A 26,646-nucleotide genomic window follows, 5' to 3' on the forward strand; every position below is an offset into this window, starting at 1 on the left:
TTTTATCCAGGAATAGTTTTAAGCTACTTTTAGGGGAGTACTTATGGGGGAGTATGGCCCAGTGGTTAGGGTTTGTGACTCATGATCAGAGGGATAGGGGTTCGAATCCAGCTGCTGGTCACATGCTGTGTCCTTAGGTATGCCACTTCACCCCTACTGGCCTCTCTCCACCCAGGAGTATAAATGGGTACCGGCATTAGCTGGGGAGTAACCTGCGATGGACTAGCATCCCATCCAGGGGGATTAGAAATATTCTCAGTCGATTCATGCTACTAAAACCAGAGATAAACGCCGGCCTGATGGGCCACATTGGCTCGTGACAAACTTTACTTTACTTTTTTTACTTTTAAGCTGACCCAAGGACAAATCTTTAGGAAACTTTCACTCTGTCCTTGTTTATGCAGCACCTGTCATATTACGAGTGACGGTCTCCTCTACCCGATAGTACTACCGCGCTTGTACCCGGCCTTGTTTACTCTCTATGCATTGAAGAATGAGGAGGAAGATCAACAGTACCAAGACAGATTGAGAAGACTGAACGAGAGGCCTGATATGGCCCTGCTGGCGTACCTCAAAGTGGACCAGTAAGTAGTGAAGACAGAGAGACAAGTGGACTGCTGACAAATGGACAAACAGACTAGGTAATGAGTAGAACCAACAGTGCCAAAAGAAGACTGTGAGAAGCCTTATCATATGGCCCTCATGGTATACCTCAAGGCATACCTCAATGTGGCTCAGTAAGTAGTGAAGACAGAGAGACAAGTGGACTGCTGACAAATGGACAAACAGACTAGGTAAGGAGTAGAACCAACAGTACCAAAAGAAGACTGTGAGAAGCCTAATCATATGGCCCTCATGGTATACCTCAAGGTGGCTCAGTAAGTAGTGATGACAGAGAGACAAGTGGACTGCTGACAAATGGACAAACAGACTAGGTAAGGAGTAGAACCAACAGTACCAAAAGAAGACTGTGAGAAGCCTAATCATATGGCCCTCATGGTATACCTCAAGGTGGCTCAGTAAGTAGTGATGACAGAGAGACAAGTGGACTGCTGACAAATGGACAAACAGACTAGGTAAGGAGTAGAACCAACAGTACAAAAAGAAGACTGTGAGAAGCCTAATATGGCCCTCGTGGCATACCTCAAGGTGGCTCAGTAAGTAGTGATGACAGAGAGACAAGTGGACTGCTGACAAATGGACAAACAGACTAGGTAAGGAGTAGAACCAACAGTACAAAAAGAAGACTGTGAGAGGCCTAATATGGCCCTCAAGGTATACCTCAAGATGGCTCAGTAAGTAGTGAAGACAAAGAGACAAGTGGACTGCTGACGAATGGACAAACAGACTAGGTAATGAGTAGAACCAACAGTACCAAAAGAAGACTGTGAGAAGCCTAATCACATGACCCTCATGGTATACCTCAAGACATACCTCAAGGTGGCTCAGAAAGTAGTGAAGACAGAGAGACAAGTGGACTGCTGACGAATGGACAAACAGACTAGGTAACGAGTAGAACCAACAGTACCAAAAGAAGACGGTGAGAAGCCTAATCACATGACCCTCATGGTATACCTCAAGACATACCTCAAGGTGGCTCAGAAAGTAGTGAAGACAGAGAGACAAGTGGACTGCTGACGAATGGACAAACAGACTAGGTAATGAGTAGAACCAACAGTACCAAAAGAAGACTGTGAGAAGCCTAATCACATGACCCTCATGGTATACCTCAAGACATACCTCAAGGTGGCTCAGAAAGTAGTGAAGACAGAGAGACAAGTGGACTGCTGACGAATGGACAAACAGACTAGGTAACGAGTAGAACCAACAGTACCAAAAGAAGACGGTGAGAAGCCTAATCACATGACCCTCATGGTATACCTCAAGACATACCTCAAGGTGGCTCAATAAAGTAAAGAAGACACATAGACAGATGGACTGCTGATGAATAGACAAACAGACTAGGTAACAAGTAGAACCAACAGTCCCAAAAGAAGACTGTGAGAGGCCTAATATGGCCCTCGTGGCATACCTCAAGGTGGACCAGTAAGTAGTGAAGACAGAGAGACAGATGGACAGCTCACAAATGAACCAACAGACTAAGTAATGATTGAAGCCACCAGTAGCATGAGAAGACAGATTGAGGGGCCTGATAGTATTAAAGTTGCAATATAAACCAACAGACGGGCACCCCAACTTATGAACTTCGAAGGCAGTGATATATTGGGTTTTTTTTTACAGGTTTTTTTGACGACTGAAAGACGTTTTTCAATTTTTTTGGTTTAAAAGTGAGTTTTTAACAGGAAAGGTAAATGTTGGTCATGATAGGATCATAAAACATATTTTGATGAATGACACAAATTCAAAGATTTTTCATTTCATCAACAGGAAATTCTGGCTCTTGGAAGAAGTCGTGAAGGACTCTTTGAAGGTAATGTCATTCGCAAGTTTAAATACAGTGTTGATAAATAATATAAATTTGAATATATGTCACTGCTTTTCAGCTGTTCGGTATTTCAACATTCACTGATTCTATAATGGGTTCAACTATTGTGTGTAATTATTGCGGCGTGTAATTTGGTTTGGCTGTTTTCAATTTTTTATCCCACTTTTAGTAGCTCCAAAGGAAATAGTCTGACACAAGCTGTATATTTTGTTCTACAGAGAATCTCTGAGATTCGCGATGTCTCCTACGTCGCGGCGGTGGAGTGCCTGCAGAACATGAGCACGACGTTCAGCCCGCGCCAGAAGCTCCTCATCATCCACACGGCCTGGGAGGCCATCAAGGAAGCTATTGAGGTCCACAGCACAGAGAGTGTCACGCTCGGTATGGATGAGCTCTTCCCGATCTTTCAGTACGTGGTGATTCGTGCAAGGTAAGCCAGTTTGTATTGCTAACAGTCGACCACCCCGTCAAGCCCACCCCCCTGTGATTTGTGCAAACACGTCTGACATGTGTGGGCGTATTCATCTATTCAAACCGTGGATGAAAAATTCTAGAGAACAATATCGTCCATGATCCCCAGCATACGTCCGCGATTGGGGTAGTGTACAAAACCTATGGGAGTCTTCCTAAAAAGTTAGAGTACAAACAAAAGAGGGACAATAGGACGTCCACGAACGACGGTGTGAACGCGTTTACATGAACACGTAGATGACATGCGGGCCTGGAACACACAGTGTGGTATTCAGGCATGAGATTTTTCAGACTTTTGTCTGAAATTAGACATTTTAAATATGAGAGAAAGACATTATCAGTAAAGAAACAAATCATCTTTCAGACCATGTTTGCAATTTTCAGACTATTTTTAAATGGACAACCTCATTCCTGGGTATTGAAGAGCTCCCTTGTTGCTGCCCATGCGCGCATTTGGCAGGGCGTAATGGATCAATGTATTTTTAACTGTTGACTTGATGTAAGACATTTTCTTATCCCTGCATTTCTTTTTCTGCGGGTAATCATCATTATTTTCCTGCAGGTAATTTATTTTTTGGCAGTAATAATATTAAAACCACCTTTGAGGTACAAAGAGTCATAGTATAAACATCATTCAAAGGTGCGGTTACATGAAAAAGTTGGGATGTGTGAGAGGAAAATTGATTACAGAGGTGAGTTTTGAAGAGAGACAGGTCCCGAGTTTACCGTGGACTCGTCTGGCAAGGAGTTCCAGAGACACGGTGCAAAGCTGAAAAAAAAACCTGTGTTCTCCATGTGTCACCAAAGGGATAAACAGTATATGAGGTGACATCCTCGTAATTAAAGACCATCATTTTTTATCAAAACAAATTCCAGCTAAATCACCTATGTCTAAAACAAGTGTAAAAGCTGCCAGGTTTTTGCTTCATGAATAATGAATACCTCTTGGCGAAATCTGTGAATGGAAGTTGACTCTTCAGGCATAGCCAGATATTTGTTTGCAGGCATAGCAGGATATTTGTTTTCTTTTCAGGCTAAATTTCTTTGTTATGGAGCGCCCCAATCGCACATATCCCTCATTATTTTGGTTTCATTATTCCAGTGAGTTAAAGCTCTTGAAATCCATGCAGTAAGTGAAAATTTCCTGTCCTAAAAATGAGACATTTCTCCTTTCAGGATACCGCACTTGGGCTCGGAGATTCAGCTCATCAATGACCTGATGGAGGTCAAGTCTGACCCGGGTCAGTGGGGTCACATGTTCACGACCCTGGAGGCCTGCTACCTGCTGACAAGATACGATAAACTACCCGAGGACTCCCTGCATTAAAAACGTGCGCTGCGTGCCACCTACAAGCTTCAATTTCTGTAAATTCAAATTTTACTAAACATGCAAAGATATGTGTACTTAGGGGTTAGATTGGTTTTGTATTATATTAGGGTACAAGAAAATTGTGGTAAATTTTTTTCTGCTGCACTGATGCAAGAGAGGAAAATCTAACGAAATGTAATCATCTTTGAATTTCTGTAATAAAAAAACATTCTTTGTTATTCGTTTATCAGTTCTTCAAGTCCAAGCCATGTAGTTCTAATCAATGTGTTATGAAATGTATTCTTACCCGGCCCATAATTAACGCAATGTACATGGAGATATGAAATATTTGTGGCAAGATTTCACTGAGACACATTGCTGCAATACTGTGCCACAGTGGGGTGCTGTGGTCCAATGGTTACGGTGTTCGACTTGTGTGCCGTGGTACATGGGTTTGAATCCTGACCGTTGGAACATGGTGCTTGTGCTCTTAAGCAAGGCACTTTACCATTTTTGCTTCATCTTTCGGATGGGACGTGAAGCCGTAGGTCCCGTGTGTTGTGTAATGCCCGTTAAAGAACCCAGTAACACTTATCGCTAAGAGAAGGGGTTTGCCCCGGTGTTTCTGGCAGTGGCTGCAACATGCGCCGCAGCACCTTGTTAACCCTTATAAGGTGCGACATAATGGGTCTCATATTTCTCATAGACTTCATTTACCTGTCTTTAATAATAGACATAATTTCCAGCGTCTTGAGTACCTACGTGTAGTTGGTAGATACGTGAGCTACATAAAACTCTGATATTATTATTATTGAAGAAAAAAATCATCTTTGGAAGCTGCAGTACTGTGCTACTTTGCTGAGATTTCCCTATTATGTGAGGGACATTCGAATGTGCTGCATTGCAAGTTCTGGTATTAATCAAATGCTATACAAAGAAATCAACGGGGAAAAAGGATTAAATTCATTCATGAGACTAAATTTGCTAAATCCATGTGAATTTTCTGTGGTATTAGTCCCGTTATCAAAGTGGAGCCTACATGTAATAATGGTACCAGTGCATTTGCACTAACAAAATTGTTGAACGTAAACATTGTATTTTGAGAATTTCATGAGCTTCAGGAAGTACTGTTGTTCAATGCAAGCATACAAAGCAAAAACTAAAATAACACAATGTAGATCGCAATGAAATTATTCTCAATAATCCCTCAGTATACGTGACATTTTAGGAATAACAGTTAACTCCGAGTCTAGTAAGAGCAGTGGTGAAATATGTGACAATAAAGAGTATGACTCCGTTGTATGCAAAAAAATGTGAAGTTGTTGCATGATGTGGATGTGCCAGTTTTTGGTACAACTGTCAGTGAGATCGAGTTTTCGTCATGTGTGCAATCGTGCGCTTAAAATGTAACATAATAAATAAGTGTTGAAGTTTCTTGTATTAGCTGGGAAATACTAGACCTGAATCACAATGTCATCACACATTGTTTACATGTGCTCTCGTTCCTTCCTACCTGGCTCCCATAGGAAAGTGCACTTGTATGTACAGCATGTGCCAAAAAAAATGTAGCAGTCAATCCGTAAGTAATAAATATACTAGCAGTCTCTTTTTACAAAACTTATCTTTAGAGTCTGAAGGTACATGTCGTTGCGTCAGTGCAACAAGGTCGTAACTCCATTCTGCAACAAAGTCGTATATCGCGCGAATACGCTCCATGCAACAAGGTCGTATTTCGACGTCCATCGACTTTGTGTGTACATCCGGGTTATTTTAAGTGAGATACGACCTTTTGACATTCTGAAATTTGCGTTTCACGTACAGCCCATTTCAGGAAATACGACCTTGTTGCACGAACACGACAATGTGTAGTAAATACTCTACACAATGGTCTTTTATCCCATCTCAATTGGACACCCCAGTCCAGAGATACAGCTCATTAAATGAAAGGATTTGAATTCCAAGTTGGGCCACTTGGTATCTATAATGAAAGGCATTCAAAGTGTGTGAATACCTTTCATTAGATACCAAATAATCTGAATAGTGGCCCAAACAGATTTTGACAGTCTTAACAAGTTTTAGAGCCTAAATGTAGCTACTTTTACATTGCCGTAACTTTTAAACCAAAGGTCCAAATTGCACCGAACAAAAATCTTGTCCAGGGTAAAGAAACACTCTCATGGTAAATGTTTTACCACCAAAAAAAAAAAAACCAATTTAGATTCCTCAGAAAAAAAGAAGTTGTTTGACTGCTACATTGTTGTTGAGCCACGCTGTAAACAAAGCGCGACGTCATTATGATTCAGGTCTGTTTGGATTTGCATTCTCGCAACTCTGTTTTAAGGGTGCATGAAGTGCAACGTGGCGCCCAAATACCATGAGTGCCGGAACTGTCAAAAATGTATTGAACTAATTTTGATTCCATTCACCCTTGCAATTTTGCAGCAGTTAACATTCACTCTTGGGTTTGCAGTATTTTAATAAAATCAGAATTCAGGATTTAGAGCCTGAATGTAGCTACTTTTACTTGGATCCAGACATCCCAATTTTCTTAAAAGTGCAAATTGTGTGCCATTTGGCTACTTAATTTTGGATTCGGGCAGATTTGAGGCTTTTAACAGACGTTTGTATGTGATAAGTGTTATTAAAAAGAAAAATGGTGGGAATGCAGTAGTAATTCGAATGAACACGCTATTCCTTTTCTCTGCATATGTTGACACCGTACCACCAACCAAATTTTTTTCTAATGACATGATTCGAAACTGAGCTGTAATTTTAATATCTTGTAAATAAGGTTATTGGTTTCTTTTTGTTTTTGTTTATTTCAGTGTACATATTGTGCATGATTATATCAAAATAGATATTTATTTATGGGACCTGAAATACATATGATTATGATGTATTATTGTAGACTCTGTATTAAATAGACTTTGTTAAATTTACCAATTTCTTTTTAAATGGATGATTTTGTAGGGGTGTGCACTACACCGACTGATATCATGGATAATTGGTGAATTGGCTCTGTCACGGACATTACATTAAACAAAAAAAAAGTAACGTCCGTGACAGAGTTAATTTACCAAGATATATATTATAAGCCCTTTTCACACTAGAGCCTCTCAACCCGGGTTGAACTCAACCCTGGGTGAACCTAGTGCCGCCCCGGGATGAGTTTTTGATTTTTCAACCCTGCGTTCAACCCTGCAACGTTTCACACTTGTTTCATGCAAACCAAGCTTATTTCACTCGGTTGCTACTGTTTTGAACCCTGGCAAGAATTTCAACCCAGGTTGAAAATCTCAACCCTGGTCTGGAGCAGGGTTGAGTTCAACCCGGGGCGAAATCAATCTCGGGGTTGACGCAGGGTTGACGCAGGGTTGAAATTCTTCAAGTGTGAAACGATGCGTGTTTTCAACCCGGCGTCAACCCTGAGATTTCTCTGGTGAGAAAAGGGCTTTTAAATTCATGATTTAGAGAAATGATCCAAACTGCTAGTGTGTATCCTTGACCATTAGCAGACGATGAATGTGTAAGATTTGAGCATTTTCAGATTAAGTCACTCAAGAACAAAAAAATATTGTCTTATTTGTAATGTCCGTGACGCTGGAATTTCCCAAACGGTTGGGACGTGGTCTAACCCTTGTTCATTAATTTAATTTCATCGCTTGCTGTCAATGCCAAATTCCTTAAAAAAATTTACATACATGTATGCGTTTCATTTTTGTCACCTCTAATACTGTTTGTGCAAAAGGCAAAATTAATAATAACATAGCTTTGTGTAATGCTGTGCAATGATACATGTACATGTAGTTAGAAAAAAGCGTCCGTGTTTATAACAAGTGTTTCCAACAAAAACTAAAAATTCACATTCCTTCCGTTGTCTGATAAAGAAAAATCTAAATATTGGTTAAAAGACATGTAGAAAATTCCAGTGTATCTGGATAAAATAATTGAATCTCCAGTGAATTATTCGGTGTTATTCAACAATGGAAATATGATTTTCTGCAAAACGTGAAAGGAGTGCCTACTATATGTGTATTTAAAGGTGCAATACATTTGACTTTTCATGATTATAAAGTGTCTTAAACTGTAGCAGTAACTACATGTTGATACAGTGGTAATGAATGTGGTCTCGGCATGAAAGTTCAGAATGATGTGCAGTGATTAGCAGTAGTAGTGTTTAAACACGCACACACAAATTTATCAAATTTGACTATCGTGCAATCTTTGTTGGTGTGAGAATTTTGAAAAATCTTATGGGAGACATGATATTGTTAGGCCAAAAAAAAATTCTGCTTCCTATTACATGGCATTTGAAAATAGGGTAGGTAGGGACATTTTGTTTTTGGCAAATTGTTGGTGTATGATCATATGGAGGTGTCTGCGTGTAGTCAAGGGTAAAAGGTAGTAATTGATGATTTTTGTTGTTTTTTCCTCATCCCCCCCCCCCCCCAAAAAAAGGATTAGGGTAGGGGCTGTCAAAATAGGGTAGGTAGGGTAACCGGAAGCAGAACTATTATTTTTTTTTGCCTTAGTCATCGTACGAGCAGGACTGAAACATGAAATAATGTATTGGATCTGTGTCCCACATGCCACAAGGCATATGGGATGCCGTGTTGCATGAGTGTGTGTGGAATAACAAACTTATCTTCAAGCAGACTTGGCGCACAATAAAGACAGAACACACACATTGCACACACATTTTTCAGTGTTTATCCTATTACATGCGTGCGCAGTTAGGAATAGCGTGCATATCTTAGAATATACGCAGAATGTGATATGGACTCTGGTGTACGGGATAACACCACACTGTTGTTGCCATGAATCGACCAATCAGGATCAAGGATTCCAGTTTGCTTGAAGATAAACGCAGAAGTACAAATAGCCTTGACCAAGGCGTTGGGCTTATCGATTCGCCGATAAAATCGCCGATAAGAAAATCCCTAATCAACTTGGCAAGGCATAATTGCGTGCACATATATCGATGCCCGTACGCTGCTAGTGAGAAAGTAACTTGTACCATACAGCGAGGCTATGCTTGCACGTACGCACGTACACACACGTACATGTACTCGTACAACAGCCATGCACACACAGTGCATGCATGAGCTAGTCCGCGTAACCCGTTCGAGAGGCCACGCGGCGCGTATATCACCCACACGTACGTACGTACGTACGTACACCCACACGCAGAACACAGTAGGCCTACATTTACTGCCTTATTACACCATGCGTACATGTACAGTCCGTACTCACGTGTGTGTGCTTGCTGGTTGTGTTAGTACCGAACCGTTCGTACGGACAAGGGTCGTGGTACACGCACGTAGCCGCGTTGATTGTGGGTGCAGGGCCAGGGCCCGATTATCTCCCTTTGACAAAAAGCTGAGAGACCGCATTGAACAAGGCTAAAGTACAAACTGTTTGCAATCATTTTGTGAGAGTGGGTAACAGAGTGTGTAAGGCTTTGGAGCACACAGCATGAGAACAATTTTGGAAATCGTGTTAGGATCACAAAAGTGAAAGTTTTATGAGAAAAAAACTGCAATGAGGAATATAGGAAGTGTTCGGAGTATACCCCTTGAACAAATCCGGGTGCGATGTAACCCACAACAAAATGATAAGGGCGAGTCAGGTTGGCGTGGTGGTCACTTTCCTCGCCTTCCACCTCTGTGGCCCAGGTTCGATTCCTGCCTTCGTCCACATTTGGATTGGGTTTTTAGTCCCTACCTGATTCCGTGGGTTTCCCCAGAATATTCTTTTGGATTTTTTCCTCCCACCTCTAAAACTGTAATTTCTTCTCATTGTCTCCTCTACAAGTTTCTTCAGGCTTGCGAGCTTACAGTGCCTGGGGTGCTTTTGGGGATTCCTTTGCTTCAGTACCAGAAAGATAATAATAAATATGCCTGCGCAATGAATATTTGGGGGTAAGTTATGGTGAATTCCTTGAAATATTGTCCATGTAAAGTAAAAACCATCATTGTTAATATCAGTATTGTCAGATGTTATAATAATGTTATCAGTGTATGCTCATGATAAACACTTGATCAAGTGATGGCATTTCCTCTGTGAAGGAATTTCCTCTGTGATGGAATTTCCCCTGTGTACCAAAGATTGTAACCTTATTAAAATCTATCAACAATAATGTTCATTTGAAGTGTACTTTCTTTGGTGTGCTGGCTTATAGTTTTAAGAAAGCTGATGAAGCATTTCGCTTGGTCAGACTAGTAAATGATCCGAACTCTTTCATTTTAATTGGAATACCACATTCAGGGATCTCACAGTTTGTTTCACAGTTTGTTTCACAAACTTGTAAGTGTTTTACATTTTCAGTGAAGAACTTGTAATTTGTATGAAGCACCTTGGAACATAGAAAATAAATGCAAAATTTGATTACAAAACAAACTAACAAACAAACAAACTTCGATTGGATGAAATGAGCAACACTTTAAAAGTACTTGTATCTTCCTTTTATTTACAATTCCTTTGAAATAAAATACGAAATACCACTTACAATGTGCTAACAAGCTGAATACCAAATAGAGTAATAGTATAGGGTTGATTTAAGATAATACACATTTAGAAAGAACGTTACATCTTAGCTCCAAGAAAAGTCAAAGATATGAAACGACTTCTGACCCCTGTGAAGAATTTTCTTTCAAAGCATGTTTCAAAGTTCACTTTCTAACAATCAACAACGACGTGGTATTCTGTAACTGAAAACAGTCACAGATTTGTCATTGTCACACTGAGAGCAACGTGTGGGCACAAAAAGAGGCTGATGGATTCTAAAACAAATACAAGAAGGTTGGCATTAAGTGGATGTTCGATATTAGTTATTATACTGAGTGTTCAATTGGGCATTTCACAATACTTCAGAATGCTAAAATCACCTATCTACTCACCGTAAATCCAATAAGGCCTTTTCCCACTAGACAAATCTCGGGGTTGACGCAGGGTTGAAAACACGCGGTGTTTCACACTGGAAAATTTTCAACCCTGCGTCAACCCAGCGTCAACCCTGGGAAAGATTTCCCACTGGTTTAAACTCAACCCTGCTCCAGACCAGGGTTGACATTTTCAACCCGGGTTGAAAATCGTGCCAGGGTTCCAAACAGTAGTAACTGAGTAAAATAAGCTCGGTTTGCACGAAACAAGTGTGAAACCGTTAGGGTTGAATGCGGGGTTGAAAAATAAACTCAACCCGGGGCGGCACTGGTTTCACCCAGGGTTGAGGTCAACGTGGGTTAAGAGGCTCTAGTGGGAAAAGGCCAATAGCAGCATAAGACCTCTTCACACAATCGTCTTGCCTATCAACACAGGTCCATCTTAATCGGAACTGGGTCGGCAAGGTATACCGTTCACACTAACACCCGACCACTGCTGACCAGGGATGAGAGGCTGTACCTGGGTAGAGTGCTGGACCTTTGCTGAACCCTTGTAGGCTTTTTGCTCGAGTGAAAGGGTTCCCCAAATCGCCGTGTCAGATCCCCAATTTTGGATAGTGTGAGAGTCCCTATACAGTCACTGATACGACAGGATAACACGGTCTTAGTCTTAGTACACAATTCCCCCTTCAACAGTAAAAAAAGGTTGGAAGGAAGGTTCATGGGCATGATCCTGATGCCTATGGTGCACGAACATGCAGGCAGGATGCAAGCAACAAAAACCCTGCCCTATTACACAGTACCACTGTCCTTCCAATTCGGGCGATTCACAATGCAGTGCGCCACCAAGAGTTTGCCATGGAGAGATCATTTTTCAAGTTTAAGGTCGACAAAACATGGCCCATTTGAATGAGTGTCAGTAGACAACTTGAGCTTATTTGTTATAGATTGGGGCATAGCGTTCTGCCGCCTTACAAAAAACACCATATTAATAAAAAGAAAAAAAGGGCAAACAGATACTCGAATCATACGCTTACGAAACTACTGACCGGAAAAAGAAACAATTTCAAATGTCCCGCGCTGCAAATTTGTCGACCATCTCCCACAATGCACTGGGAAAAATGAACTCTCCGTGGCAAACTCTTGGTGGCGCACTGCATTGTGAATCGCCCGAATTGGATATCAGTTGTAGGTGTCACAGCGCCCTCTCTAGTACACACACAGAGTTCATAGAGACACCAATACACCTATGTCTCGTGCCCACATGTACAGCACTCTGAGGCAGGTTTTTAGCAACTTCCAGTAGTCCAACACATTTTGCAGGATACAACATTAACATTTAATACTGTGCACACACGTTAATAGCTTACACCTGTTTCTGATTGGCATTCCAGAGTCGCACCAAATTAAATTTTCCTAAAAATCTGAATTGAGTTTGACATGTGAAACATTAGGACCGCCTTCACATGCAAGACATGAAAGATCGACTGCCACAGGTACTCAGAATGACTCCAACAGAGCATCTTGATTTTAAATGTTACCCTAGTAAATGGGAAATTAAAGTTTGCCTGACTGAAACCAAATTCTAACTCGGCGGACCTGAGTTGCTTCAAATTACTTTTTAGTTCCACTCGAATCTGAAGTGCCAGCCTAACATGTGTGTTAGCTCTTTCCCTTGCGGAACAGAGTTGTTTTGACAGAAATGGCGCCCTCTAGCGGCAGGCTTTAGGAGCTAGCTGTCCTGCCCATGGGTACCGATGATTGGGTGCTGGGGACCGGCTGTCGTCCTGAAATCTTGTTGGCAAGGTTGCCGATGATTGCGGCCTGAAAAATGATTCAACAAAAGACATGACATTGGAATCAACGAGCAAGTTCAGGCAAGCACCATTAGCCAACTAGTGGTTGATTTGTGACGTAACCTATGCCTGCGCACTAACAGCAGGGCGCACTAATAACAGGGTGCAAAGTCTCTAGTCTAATGATGGTCAAAACATCATGAAACGACCGGTTCGTGGCTCCCTGCCGTGCATTATTGATGCGTAAGGCTATTGTTAACCAGTGATGCAACCGGCCCTTAGTCTATGGAATAGACTTTTGCACAGCAAGGGTCTATGATACGCGAGCAGATTCGGCGATTAATTATGCAAAACAAGACTGCTTCTTGACCTCAAGATTCTGACCATTCAGTGCGCACCTTGTATCAAGTCTTGTATCGGATGTTAAACAAAGCCATTAAATAGTGCCCAGAATTGTTGTCATTTTAGTACTCTACAACTGAGATAGAAAGGGTGAAGGATTGGCAGGCGGTAGACGTACTTGTTTGGATCTGATGGGCACAGTGCGTATTGTGCCTCCATGGTCCTGCATGTGTAGTTTGAGCGTCTGCATATCGGCTGAGCATTGCCACGTCAGACCGGGTCTGTAGCTCTCACTCAGTTTCATGGACTGTAAAGAAAAAAAAAAATCAAAATAATTAGGAAATGCTATACAACACCAACGCTGCCACCAACACATGGTCACAAGATGTTCCCTTGTGAGCCAGTGCCTGATATATGCAACACATATGAAATACACGTATTCGCAATCCACATCTGGTTTACACACATGTACCGCCTCTTTCTTGGCACAGTGCCAGCATTGTGTATTTCGTATCATGTCTACATATAGTTCAAACCTTACACACAATGGACGGCGTTTTCACGAAGTGACAAAAACCTCAATATCATGCAAAAAGGTCATTCCGAGATAATCGCCTTTGAAGTTAATAGTTTTTTCAAAACACCTTTTCGACTAGTTTTTAGTTATAGATTTTGGAAATTCTTGCATTGTCAAGTAACGTATGCTTTGTTCTTTGCTAATTCAAAGTTGTTTATTAGAAGTCTCTCTTAATTAAACTGTAATTCATTAATAAAGATCAATAAAGACATTCTTTACTTTGTGAAAACAGCAAAACCCAGAGGCCTCACTATTTTGTCCCACTAAGTTGTACACACTCTTCGTCACTTTGTGAAATAACAAAACGTTCCAAGAAATTGTTACATTTGCGCGTCTTACGCACTGCAGCACGTGCGCGTCTGTTCTTTATGGACATCTTTTGCGGCGCGTCCACTCCCATCCTAACGCGTGTGTAAAGAAATGCATTATTCCTTTGGCCCTGCTTACGAGGTAAGTTTTTGTCACTTCATGAAAACAAAAACACAGATTTCAGGCTTTTTTTCAAATGTTTGTTTACGATAATTACAAACGTAAACAATATTTCGCTTTGAAACTCGCCAAATTCTTCTTTTTGTCAAGTGCAATAAGTTGGCCAGCAAAACTGAAAATCGAAAAAAATTATCGATTTTGCAAGTTTTTGTCACTTCGTGAAAACACCGTCGATTTGTGGGATCGACTGAAGAAAAGAACATGAGAAAGGATGTAACAAGGACTGGAAAGGAAATTAAATGCACAGTGTAAAAAGACTTGTTTTTCTCATGGCATTCATAGATTCCAGTGGTGTCAGTAACACGTATCTCCAAATCACGGGCTTGCCCAGTGACCAGAAATCCATTTCTCACTGAGGCTGCCATGTACTTGCATCCACTTGTGTGGCAATGAAGCGATTGCTGCAAGGCCTGCTGCTTAGGAACACAAATCAGCAAATGGCTCTTGTCTGGATCTGAACCCACATTGCAATCTGAGTAAACTGTCATCACGTACCTTACTGATTGCATGGATGAGATGAATACCCCTGCAGTTGACGCCCACAAAGACCGGTGGCGCCTGGTTGGAACCAGACTGTCTGCCTGGTGACGGACCCAGCTGAGCTGAACCAAAGAAATAGGCTGACCCGTACACGCTGAAGCCGCGACAGTGCTCAAGGTACAACAACTGTAGTTTCTGCAATTGTCAAATCCAATACAATCCAGTATTAACTTGTGTAGTACGAAATTAAGGGTATCTTGCTTAAATCTATAATCAAAGGAAATCTGATGACATTAATTTCTACTTACCGTGACATCTTTGACGCCTTTCTGCGTGACGTTGCGATGCTCTGTGATTATCTTCTGCGCCCAGTTGACAGAGCGCCCTCCTTGACTCTTTGTGTCCAGTTTGATGGCTGGGATGAAATGACGCAGGTTGATGTTGCTGTTTCAAGAACAAAGAGAACAAGTTATTTTAAGTTTCAAGATGAATCATTTTTTTAGTTTAAACCAAAGATATTTAAGTCACAAAAGAGATTTGTCCATGGCGTATCTGCTAAGCTACTTCCCTACGAAGTTATTTATTTCAATTATTACCAAAAAAACATTTCATTCAATGGAGAACTGACAAACCCTAAAGTAATCAAGCACTCTACTTGAACAACTTGCATTTTTAAGGGATTTTATTCTTTTAACCACAATGAATATTCGTGTCTGAACAGAACTTACGTCAGGAAACTTGGCTTGTGCTTTCTGGGGTCATGATCCCCGTAGACAATCTAAAAACAAAAGAGATAATGCATAAAAGAAATGGCATTTGTGGTATGTTACTGTTGAAAGATGAAAAAGCTGAAAAGCTTAACATTACAAACCACATGAGAGTAACATTGATAGTGACAAGTTTTTTTAGACTCTTCAAAAATTTTGAAGGAAAATTTTAAATTTACGGTATTTGCAAACGTTCTGTTGTACACATTTAAGCCACTGGTTTACAAAAACGTTTGAAAATTATTTACTATTGTCATTATTAGCCGAGTGTTTAATCACACTATCCTTTTAAAGTTTTCAATTTTCCGTTACAAATAGAAAAATGTAAACCAAAAATAGGCATTTGAAAAATCTTGAACAAATGAAATGAATTTCAATTAACTGTCTCTTTTTGTCCTCTTCATGCTTACCTGCATGTACAGCCCCGCTAACGTAACAGCATCAGCATCACTGCAGGGGTACATCCCCTTCAGAACGTTGACTAGGCACTCGTCAAAAAGCGTCTTGACTGCATGAGCGTCCTTGATCTGGTGAGAAATGAAAATAGTAATTATTTTAAGATCCGTACAGAGAATGACATGAGTCTTCATGAGATAGGGGGCTTTTCGCATTGTCCAAAATCTCTGTGTTGGCCCCGGAGATTCAGGGAACCCATTTCAGACTAGCAGGAACCCAACATGGCTTCTACACAGGTATGGTGCTCTGCACAGGTATGGTGCTCTGCACAGGTGCAATCCCACCATGATTCGGACCAGGGTTAAAGGGAATATACAACATTTGCAAACATTGAAAAATAAAACTACCAAGTTTTTGTGAAATACCTTAATAGGATGTTGGTAAATGACAGTCTAAAGCATCCTGTAAAATTATGGCACCTGGTGTGAAGTCATTTTCAAGAAAATGGTATTTTTGTAAAAATTTCCAGCGGTGGTCGGCCGACCACCGTTGGAAAAACTATTTTTCAACTACTGTTCCAAATTTACCATTAATTCAGTCCAAATTTTGTTTGCTATTGGTTACATGTTCATGAACGGGTGCAGGCCAGCTAGACTGGTACCCTTACCTTACAATTTTCCGCCATCTGTAAATTGATCCATTTTATATTTAGTGGAGTGTTTTAGTGTTTTTCTTGGTTTTTCCAGCATTTTCAAACACAAAACTTCAAACATGTGAGTGTAACAATATTTGATCTATTATACTAACCCCTCAAATAGTTCATTTCTGAAAACTACAGCAAAAGCCAATGATGTATATTCCCTTTAAGAGGCTCTACCTGGGTAGAAAATCCCCCCAAAACCGCTGAAATATGGCTGCAGCGTGCACGCTCCATCTCTACTGTGCGTCAAGTTTGCTTGAAGATAAATTTGTGATTCCACCCACGCTTGTGAAAAATGAACATGGAAAATGCAGTGCGTCTGTGTTTTATATAAGAAACATTAATACCCATTACTCACACTCGTGGGATAACTAATATTGGAGCACAAAATGCACATATTTGAAGTAAGAGTTTCCAAACTAAGGAGGTGAGTTTGTTTGTGTTCTTACCGTCCTTTCGTCATCCACTGTGAGCAATGCGTCTCGTCTCAGATACAGCAACGGCTGCTCTGTTTCTGGGTTGTAATTGGTCAGCTGTCGGATGATCATACTCCACTGTTTGACGTGTAATACTGGCTTGTGTTCTGGCCTCATCTGCAAATCTATGCAAGAAAATCGGAAAGATTCCTGCTACACTTGCAATAGAGCTGTCAGGACGTTAAGTCGGGTGTAACATTTGGACAGGAAATTTGAGGTATAGTTCATGTCGAAACCCTACAATAGCCATTAATACCTGATTGTGGGCAAAATAACATGCAAAAGATGCTTTGGGGCAATTCCACGGTTACTCACGTAACATTTTTGATGCACGTGTGAGTTTCCTTGGGCTGTAATTACCTTACTGAAAAGGTTTAATAACTGTTATCCCCATGGTAGATAGAGTAGACCCAGACCTACCTAAGCACCAAAGATGACATCCAGAAAAAAGTGTTATGTATGATAAACAAGACGCACAAAATCGGTTACTCACGCTACGAAAATGTAACGTGAGTAACCGTGGAATTGCCCTTATGTGTTTAGGTTGTCCATCGCTTGCCCGTTGGTTGCCTGTTGGTATCACATCATAAAAAACATGGTCTATACAAGAAAAGGGTACACTAGTGCAAATGTTTTCAGAAATTTAAAAAATGCCAGAAATGCTGCAATTGCAGAAGGATTTACAGCCCTAGGCTTTTGACTACTTCTTGAGTAAAACAGGGACTTACGTAAGCTTTGTGACGCTATCCATATTGCAAAGGCGTGCTGACAACCTCGTGGTAACTCCAGTTGCTGCAAACATTCAATGCATGCACATTAATTGCAATGATTAATAAATATGTACTGCAATTATAGTAATTATTAAAAAAAATCTTTGCGAGTTTAGAAACAATACTTAAAAACTTAGAATGTTTCACTTCTCAGGAGTTCACATCTGTAAAATCAGGACTTTTGGTATCGTATTTTGCTATTGTAACTTCAAGCTACTACACTGTTCATTTTACAAGAAAACGTTAACTTCTTATCAATACTGGGGAATAGGAATTAGGAATTTGAATCTGAAATACCTTGAGAAGTTGTGACACGGTAGTATTGCTGCCGGCAGGGAGTTCTAACATTACGTGGGAACCGTCAAGGTCCATCAGATGAACGTCAATTCTTACTGGCTGTCAATCAAATCAATTCAAATCAAGTCAATCAACTCGTTTATACTACGCTGCATCGGGAGTCCTGTTTATTACGTCACGATTTACTATGTTTTGTCTGCTGCCCCCAACAACGACTTTTACACAAATTGCACATTCCGGTCAAAACAGGACCTGAAAATCAGCTCTCAAAAGTACCTTTTGTACTCATTTCATGACAGACACAATAGTCGTTTTTATTTCATCACACCTTAGGCTACATATACCCGAAAAATGACGGAAATGTCTTCAAGCATTCCACAAACCCCTTTAAAGTGTAGTGGTAATTCCCTTAGACAGCAAGAGTTACTCTGTCAAAAAAACATAGCCGCGTCCAAATTATTTGGCTACGGCTGGATATAACACATGGGCCTATGGGAAGTGGCTGCAGCCGTTTGTATAGGCCCGTGTGTCATTTCCAGCAGTAGCCATTAATTAAGACACGGCCTTAAAAAGTCCATCCTCGTTTTCAGGTCTATTTTTGTTGTTGTAATTGAATCAGAGAAGTTTCTTACAGGTTTCTGCGTGGCTTCTTTGAGGAGAGCAGCTACCATCTCCCACTCATTCTGCCGAGATTCCTCGCACAGATTCAGTGGAGTCCGATCTTCCTTGTCAACGACTGTCTACAACGCAAAGTAAAAATAATTCAAACATAACTTTTGTAACTGATTGGAAATAGCCTGGCTTTCAGCAGATATATCATATATGCGCACATGTACAATGTGACCAGAGGAACTCATTCCGATTCCAAATTTTCCGAATACTTCAGAAACCTTTATAACTAGCAAACTTGTGTTCTTACAGATTGATCACTGGCCTCATTTGCATCATAAATTGCATCATTAACACAGCAATTGTTGCTTCTTAATTCCGTTTTGATTATTTTTCCATGAATGTTTCTGCACTGCTAGGTGTAGCATTTTACGCATACAGAACATGCAGTGTGGCATTAGACAGGCACACATGTTGACACCCACGTGCGTCTACAATGTATTACACATGCTGAACCTACCTTGTCTATGTCGGGATGTGTGACCAGTAGCTGTACAACTGCTGCATGGCCGCGGAAAGATGCAAAATGGAGAGGAGTTGATCCGTTCTCATTCCTGAAAACAAGACAATCAGAAGTGCAACTACAGTGGAACACCGCTATACCGAACACCGCTATACCGAACATTCGGCTACACCGAACATCAGCCTTGGCTCCTGGTTTTAATGTAAAAAACGTACCGAACATCGTTGTTAAAAAATTTCCGGCATAGCGCCGGAAAATTTTTCGTTGCGCAGCAACCCGTGGTCCGATTTTTATGTTTTTGATATTAAAAGATGTGCTAGGCTCGAGGCTAAAACGTCATAACAGCTCGGGTCACGAGAAAAAAAAAATTCAAGGCTATCACAGAAAAAGTTGAGGGGGGGATTCCGCCTCCCCCTCCCACGGCCCTTTTAGGGTTAAGGGAACAATGCAAATTTTAACCAGCGGTAAGTCGAGGTTGAATCTGGAGGTACCTGGTAAAACCTTGAGGAAAACCTCCAGTAACTTTCCACCTTTTAACTTTGCATTTTCCTAAGCTAAGCCTACATTTATAATGACAATAACTTACTCTGCGTTAGGTGAACAGCGTCCATTCTGTAATAGCGCCCTCACAGCATCCGCATGACCATTCCTGTATACAAATATTCATTTAAGTTTAGAGCTACATGCGTATATAATAATGTTGATAAAACTGTAAGAAAAATCATTGGAAACCTCAAAAATGCACTAGCTCTTTACACACACAAAAAACCTTATAGCACACATACATGAAAGACATTGCTTTTATGAGAAGCCGCATGTGAAAAGAAATATGTCCAACATTTCTTTATTTCATTTTTGCCAAATTTTGTTTACTTACCAACATGCATAATGAAGTGGTACCCATGAGTGCATGTCCGGCTGGTCGGCATGGTAACCCACAGTGACGAGTTGTTTGATTGTTTCGGCATCACCTTCGTATGCTGCGCTGTGCAGTGGAAACTGATCTACCCAACTATATCAACGAAATCAGAAGAATTTTCTTGTTAGTGCTGAATGAAAGTAGGTCTTTTCAGAGATGGCTTTTGGGGGGAAAAAAATTGAAAGTAGGCATGAAGGTCTGGAGTGTTGCATTTTCTACAACTAAATCTGAAACCTCTGAAAACAACGTGGAGTTTACTGCAAATAATCACCACATGCAACAACCTGGTAGCTTTGCAACATAGTTTCACATTATAGCACGTGTCATACATTTGTAGGTTAAGGCTTTGACATTCCAGTCATAAAATACTTAGATGTTTCTACCATAGAAACTGTTTTTATACTGACGATTGGTAGAGGAGTTCAAAATTGCGCTTGCAATACAGATGTGCCATTTCATCAAATTCATTGATACTTAATAAAAAAATCAGATTTTGAGAAAAAAGACAAATGTTGCTTTAGGCAGGAAAGTTGAAAAAGTCTGAATTATACATCATCTATGTCTTTTAGTCTAAAATTTGTTGATAAAACACCTATCAACTGCTGTCCCAGCCACACACAACAACAAACATTTAGACCTTGGGATTTCATTTCACCAATTCCCTACGCCAACAAATTAAGAGACAATCATCACAGCTTTTTTTACGAAGAATATTGCCGACGTACTTCTCTGGAGGGGCATGAATTGTAGTTCGCTGGGCCTCACTGTACGTCGCTCTCAACTTGCTGTAGTCGGGCACTCCCATTCCAAAGAACGGATTGATCACAACTTTGTCAGCACTTATAAAGTCATTGAGTTTCTGCAAATTACAAAAAAAATTGACAAAATGGCAGGAATGCATAAAACTGGAAATTTGCTCGTATTTTATCCTCATTGGTTGAAAATTTGTGTTACTCCCACTATTTCTAATTCCTTGAGTTTTCTTTTGATGAATCAAGTGGTCCTAAAACATGTGGAAAGATACAATTTAAATTACAGAAGAGTTTTTACTTCAAAACCTCAATGCACAAATTCTTTATTATCTATACCAATGTTGCATTTGTGGGCAGTGCTATCATATAGGATTACCCTGTTACGCTAATGAATGGGCTAATTCCGGTCCATTGCATGAAAAGACTTTAAAGGAATAGCTTTAGACTTGCACAGTCTTGTTTTTCAGATGGGCCCAGGAAGGGGCAGTCAATAATCTGGGATTCGTCAACCCTGAACTTCCCAAATCCTCCAAAATACTCTTTGCAAAATGGAGGATTTTGCAGGATTGAGGCTACAAATATGTATAATGCAAAAATGTGTGGCTGATTTCGGAGGATGCCATGTGTCAAGGTCTTGAGCCGGACCTTGTGTTGTTTATGCTCAGCCGTGCATAAAGTTAGGCCTACATTAGCCCTAACCCACCTCACTCCTCCAAAATCCTCCTGGCGGTTTTGGAGGATTCTAGAGGATTGAGGATGAATGGTGATTGAATCAAATGAGGATTCTGGAGGATTGAGGATGAATGGTGATTGAAGCACATGAGGATTTTGGAGGATTGAGGATGAATGGTGAATGAAGCACAAGAGGATTTTGGAGGATTGAGGATGAATGCATTTTGAGGCAGGACTGTCTGATGATTTTGAAGGATTTGGCGTTGGTTATCCTTCATTTAAACACGAGTGCAAAGTTTTGGGATGAGGAGGATTTTGGAGGATTGAGGATGAATGCATTTTGAGGCAGGACTGTCTGACAATTTTGAAAAATTTAGGCGGAGTTGAAAAATTTTGGAGGATTTTGGAGGATTGAGGATGGTTGTAAGCAACAAGGGCCTAGGGGGTTAGGGTTAAATTATACTTTAAATCCTCCGCACTGCTCCAAGCTGTCACTGTCTCTGCCTCAACATATTGACAGTGATTGCTGGAGGATTTTGCAGGATTGAGGCAGTGGTCACCCTTCCGAGGGCCACATTCAAGAAAAAAATGGAGGATTGTGCAGGATTGAGGCTGCATCCTAGCAAAAATGCCTAAGGAGTTAGGGTTAATAATGGAACTAATGAACATGTATCAAATCACACGTAATTGTGAGGTAAGCTTACTGGATCATCAACAGGAAGATCAGTCTGTGGCAGGAACACCGGGTTGAGGACGGCCGCATTGCAATGCTCCAACATCTTCATCTTGGTCAGAGCCTCGGCCGGTGAAACCCTGTAATCCGATTGGCTTATTTCTGTCACGTAGGCCGGGTTGGTGACGTTGCGACGGATGCGTTCCTCGGCCGAGCGCTGTCTGTATCGGGAGCCCGAGGAATGATGCATAATGCTGGATGGCTTGTGACTTGTCAAATTTTTATTTTTAAGAAAAACGACTCAAATATTGCAGAACAATTGTTTACTCTGGAACTGGCACATTTTTGTTGATATGGTCAGTGTTGGTCAACTTAAGACAATGATCACTTTCAGGAATTGAAGGGCATTTTTGTCCTGATCTCCTGTACATGTAAATGCTTGAAACAAATATGGTCACATCTTTAGACACACACAAAGCGCAAGATGCAGGATTGAGTTCTACTGCAGTTTTACAGCCAAGATCTGAAAGAGAAAAAAATATTGTGAATGTGATTCATGAAAATGTTCAGTAAAATTCCACTTGCTTGATAGTGATACTTCTAAAGTTCTAAATAGTAACATTTATTCTAACTAAGCCTAAATGTGAAAATCAAAATTTGACAAAGTTCTACATGTTTGTGTACATGGTGGAAGTGTGGCCTATATTTACGGAGGTAGTCCAGTAAATTATCGGCCACATGATTTATGGGGCTAAGTAATAATATTGATCACTTGATAAGTTGATTGAGATGATCATGATGTGAAGAAAACAGTGGCGTTAGGTTACAAAATGTTTTCCTTTCTTTTTCTCACTGAATAAAGTCATACATACCTTACAAAGGAATTATTCTTCGCATCTCAATCTATCAACATTCAATATAACATTAATTAATAACCAAACTCAGTTACTCCACCCAGTTGGTTGAACAATGAATCATGGATTAACAATCACAATGCTCCCGTACACGTACACATGCATGACATGTACATAACATTGTGCTAAACCACAGTATAGTGCGCCCTCGCGCGCCTAAGTCGCGCCCAAGGCATGAGGGCGCACTACTTGCATGCTGCACTTTGCATGAATGAAATTTATGAAAGACATGAAAGAAGAGATGATGACATGCTGACGCGATGACAGGGCTTGTTTACTTCGGATTGTTTTTTTTAACCCATGGACGTGTGCGATCATGTTTTCATGTACTGTTTTTAACGATTAATTAAATTGTGAGGTTTTCAAAACTGGTGTATGTCAACTGTGCTGATTGCTGTGCCCTAATTTGACATTTGCTGGACAATGCTGGAGTGGACAAACTAACGAAGGTTCAACTTCAAAAGGTAGGCAGTGAGATCAGACGAAATACCGGCGTTTATGTAGTTGCGGACCCCGTTTAGCTGCTAAGGGAACCAAAATCTACTTCTGTTCTAAATTTCGGGACTCACCTAAGGTAAAGGTTAAGTAGATGACGATGACACTATGTTGTATATCTGCAGGATTAATTTTGTGGAAAGAGGGTCGGGTTTTCATTTTGAGGGAAGGGTAAAACAACGACAGAGCGAGAGACAAAACTCACGAACATGGCGACTAATTTTAAAAGTGCACCCTCGTGTGTTTACGAATTGTACATATTTCTGAAAAAAAACAAGCTGGTTTAGTAGAACGTTGCTGATTAATTGATGAAAAATTCCATTTTAGAAGCCAAGTTTTGGATTCAATTTAGTAGAGGACAACAACACCATTTTATTACTATTACTACGCGAAATAAAACATGTGAAGCGTCTAGTCCGAGTAACTAGGATGCTACGAATCGCTTTTTTAACATTTGGACATGGTCGGGCGATAGTAGGGTCCGCGATCGATAGCCGTATTGCGTTTATAATCGCCCAACCATGTCCAAATGTTAAAAAGCGATTCGTAGAGTCCTACTCCTAGTTACTTGGACTATTTAGCGTCCTGCATTTTTGGAAAAAAAGAAGCGGGAGGCCCATTTATTTTTTCCCTCCAAAATGGCAGCCCGACCGGGCTATTTTTCAAGATGGCTGCAATTTTTTTTTTAGATGGCCGCCATTGGACTCATAACAGAGCTTTATATGGCTCGTTCAACAGGCCCAAATGATGTCACTATTGAAAATTTATAATTTGTTCGTTAAAAAAAACCCAAACAAATAAAGGAGGCGGCCTCCAAAAAGGAAGCAGGCGGGGACACTAGATGTGTTTTTAATATCGCCTAATTGTAGGATTAATATTGTGGAAAGAGGGCAGGGTTTGATATTGTAGGGAAATTATGGGGTAAAAGTGACATCGATAAAAATGAAACTACTGAAAGCAAGTTGGCCAATAGTGTCCAAGCAGGTTTGGTAGACCATTGGTGATAAGTTGATGCAGCTTGCTTCCCTACTCGTCTGGTTTCACATTAGAAATACGTACTGTTCAGTATCTTTTAGTACCTGTTTCCAGAACTGTAAGGTTTTTACAAACCTTACAGAAAGACCAATTGAAGTTGCCGTAGCAGAAAATTCTAATTTTTTTCCGACCTCCACACTCTCCCGTCGCGAAATGTTCGGCCTCAATATTTCACAAGTATTATCCTGAACACAGCCACGGCAGTGGAGCTGGACGGTTCTTTTTAAGAAGCCACAAAACTCATCAACATTTGTTACATGTACCTGTACAAGGGCCAAATTATGGAGTACAACATCCGTGTATTGTCTAAATGATTGGGCTTAAAAATTAAACTAACCCCCTAGGCCCTTTTTGCTAAGAACCATCCTCAATCCTCCAAAATCCTCCAAAATTTTGCAACAGCACATAAATTCTTCAAAATTGTCAGACAGTCCTGCCTCAAAATGCATTCATCGTCAATCCTCCAAAATCCTCCTCATCCCAAAACTTTGCACTCGTGTTTAAATGAAGGATAACCAAAGCCGCTTCAAACTCATTAGACAATCCTGCCTCAAAATGCATTTATCCTCAATCCTCCAAAATCATCCTCATCTTCAAACACCATTCATCCTCAATCCTCCAAAATCCTACTATGCTTCAATCACTATTCATCCTCAATCCTCCAAAATCCTACTATGCTTCAATCACCATTCATCCTCAATCCTTTAGAATCCTCCAAAACCGCCAGGAGGATTTTGGAGGAGTGAGGAGGGTTAGGGTTTGAAGCCTAAAGAGGACTCAGAGGTTTGGAAACCCCCCCCCCCTCCCCCCACCCCTGGTCCATGAGCATCACATTGACAACTGTTAATCTACAGTGTATGGGCTCCGTGCACAAATGAAAGAGGGCGCCCTTTTACCTAGCAACGACGTCCAATGGGTGGGACATTTAGCTGGTTGACGCGTACCGTTCCTTGTGTGTGACGTACAGTACACCAGGGGATTTGTACTATGTACACGCAGTGGTACATGGTACGGCCGCGCGTCGCGGCAAAATTGCAGTCAGGCAAGATGGCATCGGTCGGTCACCCCCAACTGTGCTTTCTTTGCCGGTGAGGGGGTACTTGTGAACAGAGCGGATAAAAGAAACCATACCCGCAAATGTAAAAAATGTACGAAAGGTAGTTCATTAGTCTGTACAAAGTTTGCCTATAATAGATGATTTCCAGAAATGAATACAAAATTATTGCACAGTATACAATGTATCAATGTATATCACTCTGTATACATGTACGGTACCATACAAAATCCAGTACATACAAGGTACATGAACACCACATACTGAGGCACTGTTTGACTGGACCCATGTAATGATTATCATGAAATGACATTTGAAGACGGTGGGGCCGTGCCCAGCATCCTCTTCATCATCTTGAGTGGTGCATACATGCATGACAGAGACATGAACTGTGTAAATGAGAACCTGATCTTCAATACTTGCAATCATGCGCATGATTTGATTCTTTTCTCATTTTAAAATCTAGTACCGTAACGTGAAAACATGATAGCCACACTTTGTTTAATTGTAGGCAGTATCACTATCACATACTTAGAAATTAGAAATTTCAATTTTCAGTGGACAAAATTTCAAATGTTGAAGATTTCTAGAAATATGTACATTTGTAATTTCTATTCAGAGCATATGAACAGAGTCTTTTAATTATTTCATGGGAACATCCCCTGCTCATTTCTGAAAGACATTTTTTCTTCAATTCTTCAAGGACAGGCCGGAAGACATCTTCATGCATGATGCACACAATTTACAAATTCAGCAATCCTTTAAATATTAATAATACACACATTGTGCACATATTCTGACTC

At 40.6% G+C, this 26,646-nt stretch overlaps 3 protein-coding genes across 6 annotated transcripts in view; 2 read left to right on the forward strand and 1 right to left on the reverse strand.

Moving 5' to 3' along the window:
- LOC119740929 (alsin-like) overlaps positions 1-4,694 on the forward strand; it is a 50,784-nt gene extending 46,090 nt beyond the window's left edge. For both annotated transcript variants that reach the window (XM_038216418.1, XM_038216420.1), the window contains 4 exons: positions 405-584; positions 2,389-2,431; positions 2,665-2,876; positions 4,094-4,694. In XM_038216418.1, coding sequence (XP_038072346.1) covers positions 405-584; positions 2,389-2,431; positions 2,665-2,876; positions 4,094-4,244 — 586 coding nt within the window. In that variant the 3' untranslated portion in view covers positions 4,245-4,694. The remainder of the gene's footprint in view (positions 1-404; positions 585-2,388; positions 2,432-2,664; positions 2,877-4,093) is intronic.
- Positions 4,695-12,524: 7,830 nt separating this feature from the next.
- On the reverse strand, positions 12,525-23,382 carry LOC119741450 (krev interaction trapped protein 1-like). Its single transcript, XM_038217202.1, has 16 exons — positions 23,218-23,382; positions 22,377-22,868; positions 20,974-21,107; positions 20,207-20,341; positions 19,916-19,978; positions 19,327-19,420; positions 18,830-18,937; positions 18,198-18,296; positions 17,859-17,922; positions 17,104-17,255; positions 15,969-16,085; positions 15,520-15,569; positions 15,100-15,235; positions 14,807-14,986; positions 13,424-13,552; positions 12,525-12,931 (listed from the first exon to the last, which is right to left on the reverse strand). The coding sequence occupies exons 2-16, from the start codon at positions 22,593-22,595 to the stop codon at positions 12,833-12,835; spliced, it is 1,779 nt and encodes a 592-aa protein (XP_038073130.1). The 5' UTR covers positions 22,596-22,868; positions 23,218-23,382; the 3' UTR covers positions 12,525-12,832.
- A 109-nt stretch (positions 23,383-23,491) lies between these two features.
- LOC119742089 overlaps positions 23,492-26,646 on the forward strand; it is a 29,443-nt gene continuing 26,288 nt past the window's right edge. For all 3 annotated transcript variants that reach the window (XM_038218110.1, XM_038218113.1, XM_038218114.1), the window contains exon 1: positions 23,492-23,723. The gene's annotated coding sequence lies outside the window, so the exon portion shown is untranslated. The remainder of the gene's footprint in view (positions 23,724-26,646) is intronic.

This window comes from Patiria miniata, unplaced genomic scaffold, assembly GCF_015706575.1.
Source record: "Patiria miniata isolate m_02_andy unplaced genomic scaffold, ASM1570657v1 HiC_scaffold_5, whole genome shotgun sequence".
Lineage (NCBI taxonomy): Eukaryota > Metazoa > Echinodermata > Asteroidea > Valvatida > Asterinidae > Patiria > Patiria miniata.